Genomic DNA, 21,991 nt, shown 5'->3' on the forward strand with positions numbered 1-21,991 from the left:
GTTCACAAGTTCTCACTTACTCTGGAGAGGAATATATATTCTTGTCACTACTCATGGTATATATCATGCTTTAACTAACTCCTTCCCTTCCCCATTCTAAGAAAGGACACAGGACTATAAAAGATGCAATGCAAAATCCTGCCACCTGGCATACAGCTGAAAGGGAAAGAATAATAAAATCCCAGAGGAGCTAGAACGGACCAGGAAACAACAGACACCTTAATGTTTTCTATATCTGCTGTCTAGCGGTAGACAAATTTCTTTTGTCTAGCAAAGAAAAAGCTTGATATTATTCTTTCATTAAAGCAACACCAGGCCTCAAGATTAGTTAAATAAAAGCAGTCTCTCAGACATGACATATGGCATGATTTATATTCAGCTTCAGGTTGTCTGTCTTTGACATTCTACCCACTCACATATCTGCATATTCAGAAGCTGTACAAGCACAAAAATATTAAAATGAAATACACTATACATTACAGTAGAATAACATGTAATTTATTCATAACTGAGTTAGGCAGTACTCAAAATTCACTTAGATAAGCAAGTGAGTACACAAACATCTAATAATACTAAAACTGATAGAAGGTATAAAATACCATGGGTATGAAATGCCATGGTAAATACTATTCAACAGACTACAATCATAATTAATTCCAAACTAAATCATGGTTTTTAAAATGATTTTAAGCAGTTTTGAAATGACTTGATTTTGTTCTCCTTCCAAGCAATTTATTTCTTCCACTGATAAAAGACAAGGTCATTAGTTTCAAGAAATATTACAGAATGACATAGCTCAGGTTCTTCTCTTGCAACACATTTTCTTTCATATTGTTTTTTAATATTACCTCTTGACATAGACAACAAACCAGCCAGCACTCAGTGCCCCAAGCAAAGATGCCTGGATCAGAACAGTGCCAGGGTGTAACTCTGAGTTCAGCAAGAGGCAGGCAGTGAAAAAGCTTGTGGAGCTTTTGCAGTGTGCATACTTCTTTTCTGAGGCTCCAAGCATCATAAACATATTTAGGCATCCAAGCCAGTAAAATTATGGGAATAAAATAATTTGATGTCCAGATGACTATGCCACAATTACAACTGGGGGTAAATTACAATATATTTCTGTGGTACTTCAAAAAAAACCCAACACCTACCTAAATTTGCTTCTTGTTAGCCTCATTACATTTTCATGAAGTGCAGCAGTATTTGCAAGAGTGATTTGTCTTATCATGTATCTGTTTGTGTTATTTTAAAGTCATACTTTATTGGAATGAGGTCCAAGCATGAACCTGGCTTGAAGAGCTAGCAGCTATAGTCATGGAACATATCAATAAATTAAAAGGCTTTCACAGAACAAAATTCAGCTAAATCTTTTACATATAAAATACAGCTAGAGAAACACAATTCTTCAACACTAAATTATGAGGGAGAGGAAGCCAATTTAAAAAAATAGAAAACTCTCTCCATACCAGGTGTCAAGGCAAGATGTAACACTTCATGATGCCACAATATGAGCAGTCACTGGATGACAGATACTGCAGAAATTGTGGTATTTGTGGATCTGGTAATTATGACGAAGATATGAAAACACTGTACCAACAGGCATGCATACAATCACTGTGTGCATTCAATGTGTGAGCTGGGACCTAAACAGAGATCTAACACAATAATGAGGCACTGTCCTGGGGTATCCATTAAAACCAGTGTGGGTGACTACATGTTGATTAAACCTTCCGAGGCAGCAAAGTGTGGGCACAATGCCATGTCTGGATTCTGCAGCTGTTTTATGATCCTCTTGCGGAATTTCTCCCGTACACGATTAAATTCCATTATGTCCATGGGGTCCTCTTCAATCCAAAACTTATGAAACTCGTGCATCAAATAGCCTGTTAGAGATAAGACAGTGACAAGAATGCAAGGGGAAAAAATCCTTAATCATATTCAGAATCACCCTGAATGCTGAAAAAGATACCAGACCAACGAACAGCAACCATGTCACTCAAAGACAAGATCAAAATACAGCAAATACTACTGTTAAAATTATTCTTTAAAACCAGTGCAGTAGAAGGTACCAACCTGCAAGATTTTTGCAATTGGTCCTAGAATTATTCTCACTCTGCTCAAGCAGGAAGAAAAATCAATTCTGCCATTTCTAGAATATGAATAACAACTGGAACATATTTTGAAAGTTCGACAGTAACTACTTCATTCTTCACCTCCTGATTAAATTAACATAATGGTATGATTTTTCAAAAGTACTCCACTCAGCCTTTTTTCTCTTGATATTTGATTTGAGTAAAGTTTAAAATTACCCTGACAAATCAAAAGAATGCATTCTGACAATCTATTATGAGACAATAAAAACTGTAAATCAACTCTGAACAATAGAGTGGTCATTAAACTATATGAAATTGTTAATAAGACATCTTTGCTCTGAAGCATAATTTCATATTCAAATACTTTTTTGTCTCAAAAATGTTATGTGGATTGGGAACATTTTTGGAATACATGTTAAATATTTGATATGAGAACCTACTTATTGTATTGTTTCCTCACTGTACCCCTCCCTCCTCATTTAGAATTGAAATGTGAATAGCTTTTTAAAAGACAATTATAGGTATTTGCATGTAGTAAAGCAAAAGCAAGCTCAAGTGTCTCTATAATAAGAAAAAAAGTATTTAAGGAAATAACACTAGTTAGAAAAATGGAAACCAAACATTACACAAGCTTTACTTTGTCTTAACATTAGAAGGCAGTAGAAGATAGTTCAGAGGAAGGATTCTGGAGTTCAGAGGAAGGATTCTGGAGCCAGAAACCTGGTTTAAATCTTAGCCCTTCACCTTCATGGGAAGGAGTAAGCAGCAGAGATGACAGAGGACAGGGGAAATATATTTGGAACAAATATACTCATTTCTAATAGTAAAAAAAATTCAATAGCTTTTGTTTTTCTGGTAACTAGCTACTTATGGGATAACCTTTAACATAGTTCCATAAACAGATTTTTAAAAACCTTTATTCATATCTCACTGTAATACAAAATTAGAAATGACCTTCCTTCCTACCCCCAACACACACTGCCAGATGTGGGTCTACTTCCACAAACTTACCTGGTTACTCATTCATTACATTGTTAAGTATGCTTGTACATCTTTAAGTATACAGTCTTTCTCTTCAACTATAGGAGGAAGGGTAGTAAGGAGAGAGAGAATTTATTTTATTTTTTCTTTGGGTTGACTCATTTCCTCTAGGCTTGGACTGCCTCTGGGCTCTCTCCACACATTAACACATTTTGTTAATCTGTGTTAACACAAGTTAACATATTGACTCCTTTTAACATCTCAGATGGGAACACATACCAACCCTCACTCAAATGCCTCTGGGCTACACCAGCCAGGGCCCACTGCCATTGTAGTGGGAACGTGACCATATCAGAGAAGCCCCAGATCAGACGTATCAGCAATCCCAGGAGCCATCCATCTGTCTCTGATCCATCTGATGCTTGGATTCCCTGTGGCAGCACCCAGTCTTGAACTTTTCTGGTGACAACACTGACATTAGCCTGGTCCATGAAAGACGAACCTGATTCTTTAGAGGTGCTTTCTCACACTGGGCCAAAATTTCTTGCCCCATATTTCTTGGAGCAAATTCAATCCTTCTCCAACTCAAGTATCTGAAGTGTCCTTTATACCATGAGGTTAAGCTTCCCCATTTCTTCTTACCATTTCTCATATGCCATGACTTGGAGTCTGTTTATCATCCTGGTTGTTTCAGCACACACCAACAGAAATTCTTTCCTCTCATCTCAGTATCTTATTCAACCAAAAGAATTCAATCATCTATCCATCCTAAAGTATCCCAAGAATGGCATGAGGTACTTGTAAAAAATGAAGACCCTCCCAGATTCAACCAGACATCGCAGTTCAGTAAGATGAATCTCATGTCACTGAAGTTTGAAATCCATTGGTTTAGAAGATGCCCTCTTTTTAAGTTCCCTTGGTTTCTTTCTAAATGTTATAATTTTTATGGTTCTAAATAAAATCTATGATCATTTATAATTTCTTCTTCTTTGCTATATAAAATATACACATAATTTTCCTGACTTTGCTTCTGAACTCAAATAAACATACCTGACCTGTTTTGTATATAGAGTCAGGTTTCCAATACTGATGAATTAAAAACATCTCATTGGTATCTCATGATTAGTAAGTTATTTACCCTTATTGACAATAATAAGTAGGCACTGTGAACAATAATTAATGAGAAATTCACTTCTCTACAATGTACATTCTCACTCTAGAAGTGATCTAGGGTAGCATAGAGTTTTAGAAGAATACAGATCCCTTTGGTTTCACCATTTTTCTACCTTACATGCAACTACAGGAAAACATTTTGAAAGGTTTAAAAGACAGGCTAGGAGAAGAGTAGAAGAGAGAGGGGTGGTTAATAATCTAACACCATTCTCCTTCCTCTCAAGGCTACAAAAGTCAAGGTGTAAATCTTGCAAACTGATTCCCTAGGACTCTCTCTATCCCGTCAGAAAAATAATTAGACACTGCATAACATGATTTTAATCAAAATGTAGAAATGGTGGCTTGGCTTCCAGGGTACATATCATAATCATAAAACTCCACTCATTTATATAACATTACAGAGTGTTCATAAATTCATTTGGCCAATTGATCAGTTGGCCCATCTGCCAATTAACAAATATGTAACAAATACAAGAAAAAGGTAGAGTTCTTATGTTCCCCAATTCTCAGTTTCTTGGAGAGCGACCAAGGTAGACAATTTCAGATGACGATTTGCTAGCTAAGGAAGCCAACAAAATGGCATGAAGAGCAGAGGGGGGAAAGAGGGGTCAGGGTATTGCTTATAGTCCCTTATTTAATTCTTACAGCAGTTTTATGGAATAGGTAATGCAGATGAGGACATTGAGTTTAGAAGAGATACTTGAATGGTATACAATCACACAATTATAGCTGGAAGCTGGAAGCCAGTACCTGAAATCAGCTGCCCTTTCCAGTGTACTCTCTTTTTCTGGTTCTTATTCCTATTGAATAGTTCCTTCTTTTGAAGGTCAAAGAAAAGCTAATTCTTTTTTCTCTTCTTGCTATTGTACTTCCTTCTGCTCACTACACCTAACCTTACTTTATTTCAATTCAGCTGCCTGTTCAGTGGAGCTTTAGATTGAATGTGATTTTCATAGCATACTGACTTGGCAGTGCAGTGCTCACTGAATAATACTGTAAAGTCAAAATGATAGACCTATTATATTCTTATATTCTTTCACCTAGATGAAATACCTATTTGGAATAATAATTTGGCTTTCCAACCCAAGACTGCAGCATATTTATTGTTGCTTGAATGTGTCTTGGTTTTACTTCACTGCATTCGATTAGTAGACTGCAGAGACACAAGGACACAGGTAATTGCAAGAATATTACAGAGAAGAGGTGCAAAACTGATCATGTCTGATAGATGAACAACGAATTCAGGGCACAGTTTGCTTCTTCTAGAGAGGCCTGAGTCCCTCTGCCTCACCCCAAGCCACAGCGGGATTGCTGCTGTTTCTAAAACTTGGTGAGGGCCTTAAAAAAAGTAATCCCACTGCTTGCTTACTCACCCAGGTTAAAATTCTCTTGGAAACCTATCAATTCAGACCAAGGCCAAATGTTTCCAGAGTAACTAGACTTCCTTTCTCCTGAAAAGGACACCAGCCAATATTTTTGCCTCCCATCCATCCATCCATCCAACAAATATTTACTGAGCACCTATTCTGTACTAGGTTCTGGGCTGTGGATATAGTCGTGAACAAAACAAACATTCCTGTTCTTATATGTCAATTCCTATGATTCTAACTTTGATTCTCTCCTGCAAGAGCTCCCCACTGTATGGCTCTGATTTTCTCCTTAATGCTAATGAATCCCAAATCTGCCCTTGTAATTCTTCAGAGCTCCATAACCTTATATTAGAATGCCCACTATTCATTAGAATGCCAACTATTTCCCAAAAGGAACCCACCCCTGGTATACCTAAAACTAAACTCATTCTATTTTCCCTCAGAATTGCTTCCCTGACTTCCCTAAGGAGCATGGTAACTATAGAATAAGGTAAGTACGAGGGGTAGAGAAACAAAGCAAGGGGTCCTCTTTATCTACGTTTATGCTCTTTTAGATGGCTTACAAAACTCTTTCAAGATATCCCCCTTCCCCATTCTTGCTCTTACTACTGTCATCTCTAGACACCCCTCCTCCACCCCAAATCCTATGCTCTATTCCTTGAATCCACCACACTGTCTTGTGGCCTTTGCCTGTGCCACTCCCTCTCGCTGGGCCACTAGGCCATCACTGTTATATTTCCTGCTACCTATTCTTCAGTTCTCATGGAAAGTGGAATTTGCTTTAAGAAGCTTTCCCTGATCCCCAGACTGAGTGAGATTTTACTTCTTCAATAACAAAATTCTTCCCACCGTGTTTTATTTGTTTACATGTCTTTCTTCCTCAACACAGAATCTGATCTGTAGTAAAACCTCAATATTATTTGCTGGAAATGGTCAGAATTGTTACAGGAGTAAATATAATCATCTACTTGTCAAAGTAGGAGCTGTAATCACAAATGTAGGGGACTTACATTTTCCATTAACAAGTCATAAAGATGTATATATTTTATTTATTTATTTATTTATTTATTTTTTGTGGTACACGGGCCTCTCACTGTTGTGGCCTCTCCCGTTGTGGAGCACAGGCTCCGGACGCACAGGCTCAGTGGCCATGGCTCACGGGCCCAGCCGCTCCTCGGCATGTGGGATCTTCCCGGACTGGGGCACGAACCCGTGTCCCCTGCATCAGCAGGCGGTCTCCCAACCAATGCGCCACCAGGGAAGCCCGATGTATATATTTTAAAATTTGCTTTTTCATTCAACTTATGCATAATTTATTTTATTTATTTTTTATTGATGTATAGTTGATTTACAATGTTGTGTTAATTTCAGCTGTACAGCATGATTCAGTTATACGTATGTATGTCTATTCTTTTTTATATTCTTTTCCCTTATAGGTTATTACAAAATACTGATTATAGTTCTCTGTGCTATACAGTAGGTCCTTCTTGGTTATCTATTTTATATATAGTAGTGTGTATATGTTAATCCCAACCTCCTAATTTACCCCTCCCCATCTTTCCCCTTTGGTAACCATAAGTGCGTTTTCCATGTCTATGGTCAGTCTATCTCTGGTTTGTAAAAAAGTTCATTTGTATTTTTTTGTTGTTGTTAGATTCCACATATAAGCAATATCATATATTTGTCTTTTTCTGGCTTACTTCATTTAGTATGATAATATCTAGGTCCATCCATGTTGCTGCAAATGGCATTATTTCCTTCTTTTTTTATGACTGAGTAATATTCCATTGTGTGTGTGTGTGTGTGTGTGTGTGTGTGTACTATATACATATATATCACATCTTCTTTATCCGTTCATCTGCTGATGGACATTTAGGTTGCTTCCATGTCTTGGCTATTGTAAATAGTGCTGCAATGAACATTGGGGTGCATGTATCTTTTCAAATTATAGTTTTCTCTGGATGTATGCCCAGGAGTGGGATTGTTGGGTCATATGGCAGCCCTATTTTTAGTTTCTTAAGCAACCTCCATACTGTTCTCCACTGTGGTTGTACCAACTTACATTCCCACCAGCAGCGTAGGAGGGTTCCCTTTTCTTCACACCCTCTCCAACATTTATTATTTGTAGAGTTTTTGATGATGGCCATTCTGACCAGAGTGAGGTGATACCTCATTGTAGTTTGGTTTGTATTTCTCTAATAATTAGTTATATTGAGCATCAAATTATGCATAGAGTCAAATAGTTTAATAAGTCTTGTTACAAAGAGCAAACGAAAACCCAGCAACACTTCCTGTCCTAATTCCTGCTTCCTTAAAGCAGCATTTCAACTCTTCCAGCTGATTCTTTGATTATTGACCTCCATAGCTCTAAATAACATATTTTCCATTGCTTGATTTTTTGACTTCCCTCATCTTGAAGATTCTCTTCTCTTTCCTCTCCTATCCTCTCCCCTCCCCTCCCCTCCCTTCCCCTCTTCTCTTCTCTTTTTTCTCTGATGGATTTCCTGCTTTCTGTACCTCACTTATTCCTCTTAGGATTACTCTCTTATTTTATGGAAAAATATCCTTCAGGAGCTTCCTTTATAAGGGTACAAGAAGGTAAAATGTTTAAGACCTTGCACTCAAAAAAATGTGTTTATTCTACTCCACACTTAATTGGTAAGTTGGACCGGGTATAGAATTCAAAATTGGAAATCATATTCCCTTAGATATTAAATAATATTTGCCTAAATTTTTGAAGACATTATTCCAATCTCTTCTAGAATACAGTGTTGCTGTTGAGAAATCCAATGTCATCTTGACTCCCAATTCTTTATGTGACAGATTTGGAAATTTTTAGAATCATCTCTTTCCTATGTATTAAAATTTCACAATGATATGGACCTGAGTGTAAATCCATTTTAATCTATTATCCTGGTGCTTACTAGTTTAAATATGAAAAGTCATCCTTCAGTTCTGAAAATTTTTCTTGATTTATTTGTTTGATTCCCTCCCCTTAGTTTCACTGTTCTTTTTTCTGGCACTCCTTTCATAAGACTTTCAAGAATGGTCCTTTAATTTCTCAACCTTTATTTTCTATTTTTCATCTATACTTTCTGTTCTACTTTCTGGAAGTTTTCAACTTTAACTTCTAATCCTTGGAGATTTCATTTCTGTTATCTGATTTTTAATTTCTAAGAACACTCTTTTATTCTCTGAATGCTCTTTCTATGGCACCTTGTTCTTGTTTCATAGTAGCAATTTTTTCTCTTATCTCTTGGGGATGTTAATGATATGTATTTTTGAAGTTTTCTTCTCTCTGCATGGTTTCTGTTTCTTAATAGTGGCTTTACTTCTGCCTGTTTTAGACTCTCTTTCATGTTTGAGGCTTTTCTTACTGTTCTTGTTATCTAGGGTTGCTTAAGAAATTATTCCAAAATTCAGTGGCTTAAAAAAAAACATTTTAATATTCTCATGAATTCAGTGGGTTTGGAATTCAGAAAGGGTAGAGGAGGGATGGATCCACAATGCCTGGAATCTCAACTAGGAAGATCTGAAGGTTGGGGTGACTTGACAGCTGGTGGCAGGAATCATTTAGAGGCATCTTCACTCACAAGTCTAGTGGTAGATGCTATCAGCTGGGATCTCATCTGGGGCTGTCAGTCAGATTACCTACATATGATTGCTCTGTATGTCCTGGACTTTTTCACAACACAGAGGAATCAGATACCTTACATGGTGGCTCATGCTTCCAAAGGCAGCTCAATCCCTGATCTCCAGATCAAAGCCTTTTCTTTAAAAAAAATTTTTTAATTGATGTATAATTGTTTTACAATGTTGTGTTAATTTCTGCTGTACAGCAAAGTGATTCAGTTATACATACATATATATATATACACGTTCTTTTTTTAATATTCTTTTCCATTACGGTTTATCATAGGATATTGAATATAGTTCCCCATGCTATACAGTAGGACCTTGTTGTTTACCATTCTATATATAATAGCTAACATCTGCTAACCCCAACCTCCCACTCCATTCCTCCCCCAACCCATTCTTCCTTGGCAACCACAAGTATGTTCTCTATGTCCATGAGTTTGTTTCTGTTTCATAAGTAGGTTCATTTGTGTCATATTTTAGATTCCACATATAAGTGATATCATATAGTGTTTGTTTTTCTCTTTCTGACTTCACTTAGTATGATAATCTCTAGTTGCATCCATGTTGCTGCAAATGGCATTATTTCATTCTTTTTTATGACTGAGTAGTGTTTCATTGCATACATGTACCACATCTTTTTTAACCACAGATGAAAGACTTTTCTAATGTAGCCCTAAAAGTCACATAGTGTCAAATCTGCTTATTCTCTTGGTCAACCAACTGGTCAGCCCAGTTGGGCTGGGTGAGAGGAACAAAAAACCTACCTTTTAATAGGAGGAGTATCAAAGAATTTGAGGACATGTTTTTAACCATCACACTCAAACATCTGGTAATACTTGGCTACCTGTAAATATATTGTACTAAATAAAAAGCCAACTGGATTAAAAGCTGATTGGAAGCTCTGAGCACATAGGTAGGGTTTGTTGATGGTGAGCATGACTGTAGAGTGATATGACTGGACTGCTTCACTGGGGAGACCCAGAGGTCAGCATCTTCAGCTATTTTCTCTTGGGATGTTCGGATTTCAGAGAAGGGCCTTGTTAGTCTCTTGCCAAAGTGATAGGAATTGAGTAGGAGAAGGAGCCTGGGTCTCAGTCTTCATCATCACTTTCAGTATGGTTTGCCATCAGCTGTACCTGATTCTCATCAGACCAGAGACCCTTTATTTTTCTCTCCCTGTAAAGTACACCAGCCTCTGCTGAGGAGGGGGAAGGACAGAAGCTGTCTCCTGGGGAAGGGGGTTTAAGCCTCTAAGAGCTTCTTAACGTATTTTCAAGCAATCTTGCTATTTTTGGTCTTATTATGTTAACCCTCATTTCTGAGATATCTAATGCTGCCAATTCTTGAACGTTTTGGGGAATCCTGTGGAATAAATCAGGTTGCTTCTTACCTTTCCATGCCACCTGTTAGGGATTTGCTCTCTCAAGATTACTAAATCATTTACCACTTAATCTGTTTTCCAGCTTTCAAAATGAGATTTTCTTGCTTTGTTTCTGATTTTTATCCTTGTGGGTTTATGCTTTCTTAGGAAAATCCCTTTTATTAACTTTAGTGGAATTTCAGAAGGGAGCATAATGCATACACTAATTATGTCATCTTTAACTGGAAGTCCTGCATAAGCAGATGTAAAAGAAGACAGAATCCTAGATAACATAATCACTATTAATTTAGGAATTTAGATAAAGTAAATGGCTATTAACTTGTGACTTTATCACATTTTAAAATTGAACTGGGGAACAACACTCTCCTGTGGTAGATTTGGGGTGGAATGATTGTGTCTTAACCATACTTAGAAAGAGTGGCAGATCTGTTTAGCAGCATAACAACAGAAATAAGGTTGAAAGAAACATAAGAAGAAAAATTTTGAAATTTTCTTGCTAAGAATGCTCAGGAACGAGGCCCTCAGTGCAGTAAGCATGGTTTAAATGGTTTAAAAGACATTTCTCCTTTAAATTGCTTAGATTGCTTAAAGACTTGGTAGACTATCGTTCTATGTTCCTCCAAACCAGTTTATGTCTGGCCAGCAAGGATCATAATGACACAGCACCATAATGTACATCAGCACAACTGCAACCCCAAAGGATACCCCTCAGGCAGGGACAACATAAGGCTCTGGTTCAGGGTCAACAGTACTTCCCTCTACTAGCACCTACACTTAGAAAGGGCTGCAAACACTACCCTCTGTAGCACTAGTAGTGGTAGCAGTAAAAGTAATACCAATGACAACTCTACCACCATCTATATCACCCATTAAACCACCACCTTCTCTTTCTAATGTTCACTGAGCACTAACTATGGGACTAGCTAATAAAAAGCCTTTTTATCCTCATCTCATTTTACCTCCACAGCAGCTCTATGAGGAAAGGACTCATTTTATAGATGGGATAGCTGAGGTTTAGAGATGGTAGTTAACGTAGATCTGGGAGTCAACTCAGGCTGTCTTCAGAGCCTGCACGCTTAAGTGTTATGACATGCTGGATCAGAGGAAGAAAGACATCTCTGATGTCTTTAAGTCAGATGGGAAGTTGATACATTGAATATTTATTAGGCAAGAGCTGGGAATGAGGAAAGATTCATGATGCCTGAAAATATGTGTAGGTTGTGAATGAGAAAACAAAATCAAAACCAAAGGAGGAAGTTCAAAGGCTCCAATGCAGCCAAATCACAAAGATCCTCAGCTTCAACCCTTGTCTAGAGTGTTCTATAGAAACCTATATCAATAATTAAGCAACAGAACACTTACAGAATGTTTGCTGGAAGTGAGATAATGTTGGAGCTTCTGGAGCGATGTTGTAGAAATGAGTTTTTAGAGCTCCACTCACCAGTAGATTATATGCCAGATCAGTTATATTGATGCCCACAATTGCAAACGAGTACCTGTAAAGTGCAAGCCACACCAACTGTATATCACATAAGAGAAGTAAGCATTTCAAAAAATGATAATTTGATATTTAAATTGCTATTATCAGAGTGTCAGATTTCCCTTCTCTCTCCAACTTATCAAACCCTGAATCTTATAAATTACCAGAAAATTTTAATAATGTATGCCAAGAGAATTGAGAATTCGTATGCTTTGACTTGGTAATGCCATTCCCAAATATATGAGAGAAAAAAACAGAAAATGGCAAAACTTTATATGCAATGATAGTCATTACATCATTATTTATATGGCAAAGACATGTAAACTATTCATATATCCTAAAGAAGATGATTGGTGAAATAAATTATGGCAATCTCATATAACATAATACAACTAGCAAAAACCATACTCCTAAAGATTATTTAAGCAGGATATAAAACATTATGTATAGAACAAGCCAAGTTTTCTTATGCACACAAATGTGCAGAAAAACTAGAGTGAAATGCCACAAAATATTAATTTGGGTATATTAGAGTAATATGATTAGGGTGATTTTTTTGTTTACTTTCCTATATTTTTGAAATTTTCTATAATAAATCTTATATTACCTTTAAAATGAGGAAAAATTTAACTAGTATCTTAACACTCAGGGTATATTTTCTAGTCCATTTTCTACATGTCTATCTAAAATTAAGTGAAACTGAGTTCTTAACTCCTCTCTGGTATTATAAATCCAGTACATAAAAAAAATGGAGTTCTCTGCTCAGAAATATTTTTGGATGAAATGGGGCATTATAAAAAAAGACCTTCTAAAGTAAACTTTTAACTAATAACCTGATAACTTGATAGAAATCCTTAAAAGAAGACTAGCAAATACAATTCCAAATTATGATTTTGAAAATCATTTCCATACAGTTATAACTTTCTAAACTTCATCACTTGGTCACAGGCAAAGTAGTATCATATAATCATACAAGTAAATACAAAAACATATAAACAGGCCCTTTCCAAAATTCAACTGGATTATGTATTTCCATCAGAACAAGTGTATTTTCATCCTTGTCATTTTTTGCAGTGCTCTTCTGGCAACCTTTATATATGAAGTCCCACACTCACCCAATTGCTTTATCCATCCTTTTCTTCTCCCATTCTGCTTTGCTGAATTTGCTGAATAAATGAATGAATGAGTAAATAAATAAATAAGACTTCTCTAATTGATACCTGTTCTCTTTTAATGTTTTTGTTAAAACTGTTGACTAGATGTGGGGAAGTCTGTAACTCAGTTATCAAACACTAATCAATTTAAATGTTATTAACTAAAAAGCCACAATACAATTTATATGGAGCTCAGAAATGGAATTATTTAAAGCCATGCTACTTATCCCTTATTCACTATAGTACAGTAGTGAGAGACAGATCTAAAGTCCAAACATACTCTTTTATATTATCATTAATATAATTACCATTAATTATCAAATAATACTTCCTCCTCTATCAAGATGCTACCTCAGTCATGATTCCCCACTGCATTTCGTTTGGTTTTCCCTCATGGCAATTATCCTACTCAGCCTTATTTGTGATGTCTGGCACACAGCAGATGCCAAATAAATGTTTACTGATAAATAATTGAGTTAGTGAAAAAAAGAAAGAAGGAAAGAATAAAAGGGAGAGAGGGAGGAAGGGAAGAAGGGAAGGAGGAACTTATAGGTTTTAAAAATTCTGCTCCAACAAGTGCTATGGCATTTCCTCTGGCTAAGCTAAGACAGCTAAATCATAGTAGCTCCATTTTAATCCATTTTTATAATTTGAGTTTCTGAATAAGACTGAAGAAAGGGTTCTATAATAAAAGCATTCTGAAAATACTGACTTGCATTCTATTACTTTGTGTACTTTCTTATTCCCCCTATTCTCACCCACTTCCATACTGTCAACATCTTGTAGGCAGGAACCATGTTGCACTCTCCTTTGTGGCCAATGTGAACTTTCATTCAGTGTTCTACACTAAAAATTGTAGTTAGCCTTGGAATTAAATAAAATTTTAAAACTAGAGTTATTATGAATATTTAGCTTCCATCTAAGTAGGAGAAAGGAGAGTTCTTTATAAAACAATGCAAACACTACATTAAAAGACACATATGTAACACACACACAGCACAGGACCACAAAAACATGATGCAAAACTGTTATTTTATTATACTTACTTTCTACTCTGTAAATGACTGGCTCTAATTCAAAGTAACTGTCTTTAATTCATGTTAAAATAAGCCACTTCTTTTTAAAGTGCAACTGCCAATTAACAAACCAACAAGTCAGCCAAAGAGGCATCAGGAGATTTTTACCTTAAAAGACTCATATCCAAACTAAAATGAGTTAGGTGTGAAATTTAAGAAATTTTATATAAACAAATTTATAAGCACCTATTTTCTCTTCAACAAAGCTTTGTAAATACATAGTATCTCTGTATTTTGTTAAATTAAATCTATCTGCATTGGAAATATAAGAAAAGGCCAAATGACCTCCACTCATTTGATTACTTATAGGATATCCTGGCCCAAACAGAAGGAATTCCTCTCTTCAGGAAACACACACACAACAAACAAACAAAAATACAAACCATCAAAATTCTTCTCTTAAACTTGAACCTACTTTTATCTCTCAAGTTACTTCAGAATTCAATAGATTGATCTTCACAAGAGCAATAACGTATAATGCTTGCTGAAGGGTAGACAGGAAAGAACTTTCCTTAGTATTTTATGGCTTCTCCCTATTCAACACCTGAAATATTCAGGGCTTGAAAGAACCTATGTTGATATCACTATGGGTTAATATATATTTCTTTCAGACATTTGTGAAGGAGAGTAGTGTTTTCAAAACAATCTGATTTGTATTCAATGACATTTACCATCAATTTGAAGTGATTAATACTTGAACTTCATCTAGTCAATTTTATTGTAGCTTGAGGGACAAAGTGTGTGCGTGCCCACACAGACACACACATACACACACACACAAATACTAGTCTCTTCTTAAATAAGAGTAATCACACCCTCAAATAATTCCTCTCTAGTGGCCAACACAGGATATAAAATTATAAAGCCTTTCTTTGAGAATGGCTCATAGACAAAATCAATGCCTCTCCAATGGTTAATAAAAAAAAATATTTTAAGCTTATTGTCACTTCCCAAGACCATGGAGGATTCATGTCTTTTAATTGATGCTTCTCCAAGGAATGTCAGTGCACACAGACTCCCCAGCCAATTTTAATCAGAGAGGTTTCAGAGTCTCTACATTACAGAAACATGTAATTCAGACAATGTAGTTAAAAAATTAAAACAGTTTGATCTTAACCATGTGATATATAAAGAAAGAGTTATGATTTTAGTGCTTTTCTCAAAGTAAATAAAATAAAAATTTAAACATAAAAATATTATAATTATAAATTTGGGAAGTATAGGATAATTTAATGAATCTTAGCCAATCGAAGCTAGAGTAAGTATAATAGTAAGATGGGAGGGGAGCCACAGAGTCAACCTGTTTATAGATTTTGAGAGTGGTATGATAAAATTTGGTACTTATTTAGCAAACATGAACACTAACAAGATAACCTGTCATGCTAAGGAGAAAAAAGTGATACAAAACTATGAGTACAAAATAGAAGAACTCCTATAATAAGAGTAACTAAAGCATGTATACACTCTTTATAGTAATACAATTAGAAATACGTTAATAGAAGAGGAGATTTGCTCTGTGCAGCAAAATTCCCAGAGGAAATGTCCCTCTCTTGGAGTGGATGGGGGCAGAAATGTGTGGTAATGTGTTCAGCCTTTAGGTGAAGTTTCAAAATGTTTCTCCAACAGACATGGCTGTAGAAAGGCTCTTTGACATTTTCTATCAGGTCAGTCTAATCTGGTTTTCCCTTCATCAAAACACAGCACAATGTAATGAATTATATTACATAAAAAGTTGGGAAATGTTTGCTTTTTGAAAATTTTTCATGAATTTATATTACTTTAAAAACTCATACCCATACTTACTCTAAAATAACATAAAAACAAGAAAAAACAAAAGCAAAGAAATACCTTATTTCCTCTTTAGTGATATCCCTAATGTAATCAGTTAAAGACAAAAATTTAGAAAGGTAAATGAAAATGCAAACAATTTAGAATCTAGAATTTTATTAAGAAGAAAAAAAAGAGCCTCAGCAATTTTAGACTTTGTCACTTGATCCCTGACTTCAAGACTTCCATTTTTCCCTCTATTCCCCCACTGTGGTCCCTTGTCTCTGAACTCTTTCTTCCATGCCCTGCTTTCTCCTTCTTCTATGCCCACCTCCTCAATCTTCCTAGACACCAGAGATGTTATCAACCCCTCAAGTACACATCTCACTTGAACGGTACCACTTTACATCCTAAATCCTGTAACAAGTACCTGACATTATAAACTTCCTATTCAGCATTTGTCAAAAGGGCTTGTTTGAAAGAGGTTTAAGCCTCACTTCTGGTGGGTTGACTCTCTTGAGAATCTCATCAATAGAGCCATATAGGAGATGAAATTAATTCTACCTAATCCACAAAGCCTAATACACATTTCATTTTCAACAATTACCTGCATTTTGGATGAAGAGAATCAGATAGAACCTGCTGAGCTGCTGCAGCATCCCTTTCTGCAAAATACCTGCAGTTGGAGGGAAAGAAAACCATAACTCCATACCTTTTGAATACATTCATTTCAATCAAATTTGAGGCCATTTTGGATTCAGAGATGGACACCAGCATAAGCATACAACCTGTGTCAGCTCCTCCAGAGAATGAACAGCTTTTCATAACAGAATTTTCCAAATATAATGACAGTATAATAGGGTAGTTGTAAAACCCACAAAGATTTAGGAATGATTCTAGTAGGTTTGAAAATTTAATTATGAACTTTATCATTCCCTAGTGAGCCAAAGATATTCTTATTAATGAGGGTTATAGATTCTTAGTAGGAAGGCAGGATGAGGTCCCTCAGAAGGCAGAAAAAACCTGGATGAAGGGACATGGTAAGAGGCTGTGACAGCCAAAGGGCAGAGAAAGGATGAGACTAGAGGAGGTGATAAAAGTTCAAATGTATTTTCTTGGAGAATATTCACAGGGTGTTAGAATTCTGGATGAAAATATCTTATGGAGCTTAGAGATGTTAAAAAAATTCTGTTCTGGGAAGAAAGGGGAAATGAAGTTTCCCTTCCCACATACAAAAAGCTTACATACCCTAAAAAATATAACATAAAAAATACTTTATAAAGACAATTATAAAATACAACTACATATAGCATGTATTATTTAATTTGATGTGTATTTCCTGTATATATCTAAAGGATAAAACAACCTCTTAAATTTTCTCTCAGAAAAGTTCAGGGCTTCCCTGGTGGCGCAGTGGTTGAGAGTCTGCCTGTTGATGCAGGGGATACGGGTTCGTGCCCCGGTCCGGGAAGATCCCACATGCCGCGGAGCGGCTAGGCCCGTGAGCCATGGCCGCTGAGCCTGCGCGTCTGGAGCCTGTGCTCCGCAACGGGAGAGGCCACAACAGTGAGAGGCCCGCGTACCGCCAAAAAAAAAAAAAAAAAAAGAAAAGTTCAAAGCTAGTCAGCAAATTTAGTAAACATGTCCATGATTATTAATGAAATTGAGTCTCTTCATACTTTTGTTGGTCATTTAGGTTTATAGAATAGGTTTATATTAGAATTAGGTTTCTGTTCACATTTCTTGGTCCAGTATATCTAAAAATGTCCTCAAATAAATAAGCCTACAGATAATAATATACTAGATATGGATCCTTTATCAATTATGTGAGTGTCAGTCTTGGCTTTCTTTTCATTTTATTTATGGTGGCTTATAGAAAGTTTTGATTTTAATATGTGAGATTTATTGATTTTTCTTTTACAGTTTGTGCTTTTTTGGTTTTTATCTTTAAGAGATCCCTCCTTACTCACATATCTTAAAGATTTTCTCCTAAAAGTTGTAAATATTTGTTTTTGACATTCAATTTGTAAACTGAGGCTAGGTAGAGATTTAATTTAATTTAATTTTCAAATGGAAGGCCAATTGCCCCAGCTCTACTTATTTAAAAGCTCATCCTTTACCCACTTATTTGTAACACCACCTTTGTCATCAAAATTTACTTTTTTATTTATTCACTTTACATAATAGTGTAACATTTAAAACATTTACCAGTGGGGAGGGGGAGGAGGGAAAAAATAGGAATGGGGGAGTGCGAGGTACAAACTATAGGTATAAGATAGGCTACAAAGATGTATTGTACAACATGGGGAATATAGCTAATATTTTGTAATAACTGTAAATGGAGTGTAACCTTTAAAAATTGTATAAAAATTTTACCGTCTTAAAAAAAAAGCATGGGTGATTATTAAACTTCCTAAATTTAAAATAAAAGATCTTAGGGGGAAATGGGTGCCATTAAAAATGTCATTTTTTCTTTTAAAAATATATCACTATCCTCACTAGTAAGGTAGTGTCAAAGGACACAAGAACCAACCTAAAAGGACTCCTTTTTTCTTGAAAAATAATGGCTACAAATGACCCAATTTAAGCATGAAAAAAATAATGAGCACAATTATTAAATCACATAAACATACAAAAACCAGGAGTTAAAGTGATAATTTAAAAATATAAAGCCCCCCCCAAAAAAAGTTTGATCACTAACAAGGGGACTAGGGCACCAATTCCTCACTCTGAAAATTGGCAACTTATTTACTTGAGCAGCTGTCCTGCCTGTATTTTAATTTATTTATTTTATTTATTAAAAAAAATATTTTTTTGGGGTTGTGTTTTGCCTTCGTTGCTGTGTGCGGGCTTTCTCTAGTTGGCGGTGAGCGGGGGGCTACTCTTCGTTGCAGTGCATGGGCTTCTCATTGCGGTGGCTTCTCTTGTTCCAGAGCATGGGCTCTAGGCATGCGGGCTTCAGTAGTTGTGGCATGCAGGCTCAGTAGCTGTGGCTCACGGGACCTAGAGTGCAGGCTCAGTAGTTGTGGCGCACGGGTTTAGTTGCTCTATAGTATGTGGGATCTCCCTGGACCAGGGCTCGAACCTGTGTCCCCTGCATTGGCAGGCGGATTCTTAACCACTGCGCCATGAAGGAAGCCCCCTGCCTCTATTTTAGAGAAACCAAATAACCGTATTTAATAAAGGAAAATGTCTTTACAGAATTTTAGGCAACAACTGTGGGAAGAATAACAGAATTAGAAAAGCACTCTTTGCATAATTAATTGGTTCAGTGAAGATAACTGGAGGAAATGGTTAGATAAAGGGCTGATGGGGACTTTATAATGGAGCCATCAGGCTGTGATTCCTCTGATCCATCTCAGCTTAAGACTGAGAGTGGGGATGCTGCAGGCCTCCCACCAAGATGTCAACATGAACCTATTCAAGCCTTTCCGAGTACCTCTGATTTTCAGGGCATACCGGGGATGGGTACAAATGCAAACAGACAAATACAGATTGTGGGATATTTTATAGGACAGTTGACTTAGAATCTTTTTTTAAAAAAATTTATTTATTTATTTTTATATTTATTTTTGGCTGTGTTGGGTCTTCGTTTATGCGCGAGGGCTTTCTCTAGTTGCGGCAAGCGGGGGCCACTCTTCATCACGGTGCACGGGCCTCTCACTATCGCGGCCTCTCTTGTTGTGGAGCACAGGCTCCAGACGCGCAGGCTCAGTAGTTGTGGTTCACGGGCCCAGTTGCTCCGTGGCATGTGGGATCCTCCCAGACCAGGGCTCGAACCCGTGTCCCCTGCATTGGCAGGCAGACTCTCAACCACTGCGCCACCAGGAAGCCCCCTGACCTAGAATCTTGCATGAATTAATGACATGATGGAGGGGCAAAAGGAGAGGATGGAGCAGGAGAGACTGATTTAATTAAAAAGAACCAGAGAGCAAAGTAGAAATAGAGACTCAGAGGTAGAGAACAAACCTATGTCTACCAAGAGGGCAAGGTGGGGGGTGAATTGGGAGATTGGGATTGACATATATACCCTATTGATACTATGTTTAAAATAGATAACTAACGAGAACCTTCTGTATAGCTCAGGGAACTCTACTCTATGCTCTGTGGTAACCTAAATGGGAAGGAAATCCAAAAACGAGGAGATATATGTATACGTATAGCTGATTCACTTTGCTGTACAACAGAAACTAACAGAGCATTGTAAAGCAACTATACTCCAATAAAAATTAATTAAAGAAAAATAAGATGACAAAAAAAAAAGACGAGAGCGATACAATCACTAAGTGCAATGCATAGATCTTACATGGAACTGGTTCAGATCAAACCAGCTGTAACAAGACATATTTGAGAGAATTGGGTAATTTGAATATGGTCAGGATATAGATGATACCAAGGAATCATTGTTAATTTTATTAGGTGTAATAATGTCATTGGGGTTAATGTAAGGTAATATTGATGGCTTTTAGATCTATATATTGAAATATTAGGGTGAAACAAGAAACAGTATAGGATTTTCATTAACACACTTCTACCAAAAAAACAAGTGTTGCAAGTATTCCAAAATCTCAATTGTTACTGAATCTGGGTGATCAATGTAAAGGGGGTTCTTTATCATCGTTCCTCTGTTTTTGAATATAAATGAAATTTTTCATAATAAAAAATAAAAAATAAATTTGAGATTTGTTTAAAAGAATCCATGAAGTTTGCCAGATAAAGAGAAGATGGTAGTAGTTTTTAAAATTTTTTGAACCTGAGTTCAAGTCAGAGGACTTGAATGTTTTCCTGGAGTCTCCTGGGAAATGGCTTTTGGGACTAATAAATCAACTTTGACATTTCAGTATGAGGAGACCAGAACATCACTTTAAAACTCAACCATTCTTCATTTTACTTACTGCAAATTGTACAGTCCCAAAAGTCCCATTCCTCGAAAATCTGTTTTAGGATCATCACCTTGGAAACCAATTTCACACCACTGCTTAGAAATCCGGGATTCCAGCGGAGTATTGGGCTTCAAGAATTTCCATAACTGAAGAAAAGAAAAAAATTAGCCTGTTGACATATACACATATAATACTCTTTCTTATTGACTGAAATTTAGTAAACTACATTATTAGGAGGAACTTTGGAAATCTGAATATATGCAAATACATTACAATTGAAGATTTGATCATTTTTCAATTATCTATGACAGCAGCTCTCAAAGTATGATCAAAAGACTCCTAGGAGAGACCCTAAGACCTTTTCTGAGAGCCTGAGAGGTAAAAACTATTTCATAATAAAACTAAGAGGTTACTTGTCTTTCACTCTCATCTTCTCATAAGAATACAGTGGAATTTTCCAGGGGCTGAATGACATGTGATGATCTCATTGCTCTGAAGGCAATGGAATGTACACTTGTATATTTTGGTGTTTTTAATCTTTCTGTTTTAGCTCCTAAACAGAAATGTGTGTGTGTGTGTGTATGTGTGCGTGTGTGTGTGTATATATATATATATATATATATATATATATATATATATATATACAAACACACACATACATATGTATATATGTATGTATAAATATATACACATACACACAATATTCTACAAAAGTTCTTTGGAGTCTTCAAAAATATTTAAGAGAAAAAAGGGAAGGGGAGAAGATGAAAAAATTTGAGGGTATGCATTATTCAAATCCTCAGATGATTATCTCACTTTATAAACAAAACTTTTAGCAGCATTGTTAATAAAAAGAAAAGTGAACTGACGAGTTTCATTTGTCATCTATAACAAGGGTGAGAGTAAAAAAACATCATATAGCTCAATAAAGATCAGTAGGGAGACCTTCAAGAGGGCAGAAGAGTAAGACGTGGAGATCACCTTCCTCCCCACA

The 21,991-nt window shown here is 36.2% G+C and overlaps 1 protein-coding gene across 2 annotated transcripts in view; it reads right to left on the bottom strand.

Moving 5' to 3' along the window:
* Positions 1-672: 672 nt before the first annotated feature.
* ELMOD1 (ELMO domain containing 1) overlaps positions 673-21,991 on the bottom strand; it is a 79,496-nt gene continuing 58,177 nt past the window's right edge. Inside the window, exons 6-10 of one of the 2 annotated variants that reach the window (XM_007123074.1) lie at positions 16,722-16,790; positions 16,196-16,219; positions 13,233-13,283; positions 12,000-12,133; positions 1,711-1,883 (exon numbers count right to left, since the gene is read on the bottom strand). In XM_007123074.1, the coding sequence (XP_007123136.1) occupies positions 1,711-1,883; positions 12,000-12,133; positions 13,233-13,283; positions 16,196-16,219; positions 16,722-16,790 (451 nt within the window). Of the gene's footprint in view, positions 1,884-11,999; positions 12,134-13,232; positions 13,284-16,195; positions 16,220-16,721; positions 16,791-21,991 lie in introns of both variants that reach the window. The other variant, XM_007123073.1, reaches the window with a different exon arrangement.

This window comes from Physeter macrocephalus, chromosome 16 (assembly GCF_002837175.3).
Source record: "Physeter macrocephalus isolate SW-GA chromosome 16, ASM283717v5, whole genome shotgun sequence".
NCBI lineage: Eukaryota > Metazoa > Chordata > Mammalia > Artiodactyla > Physeteridae > Physeter > Physeter macrocephalus.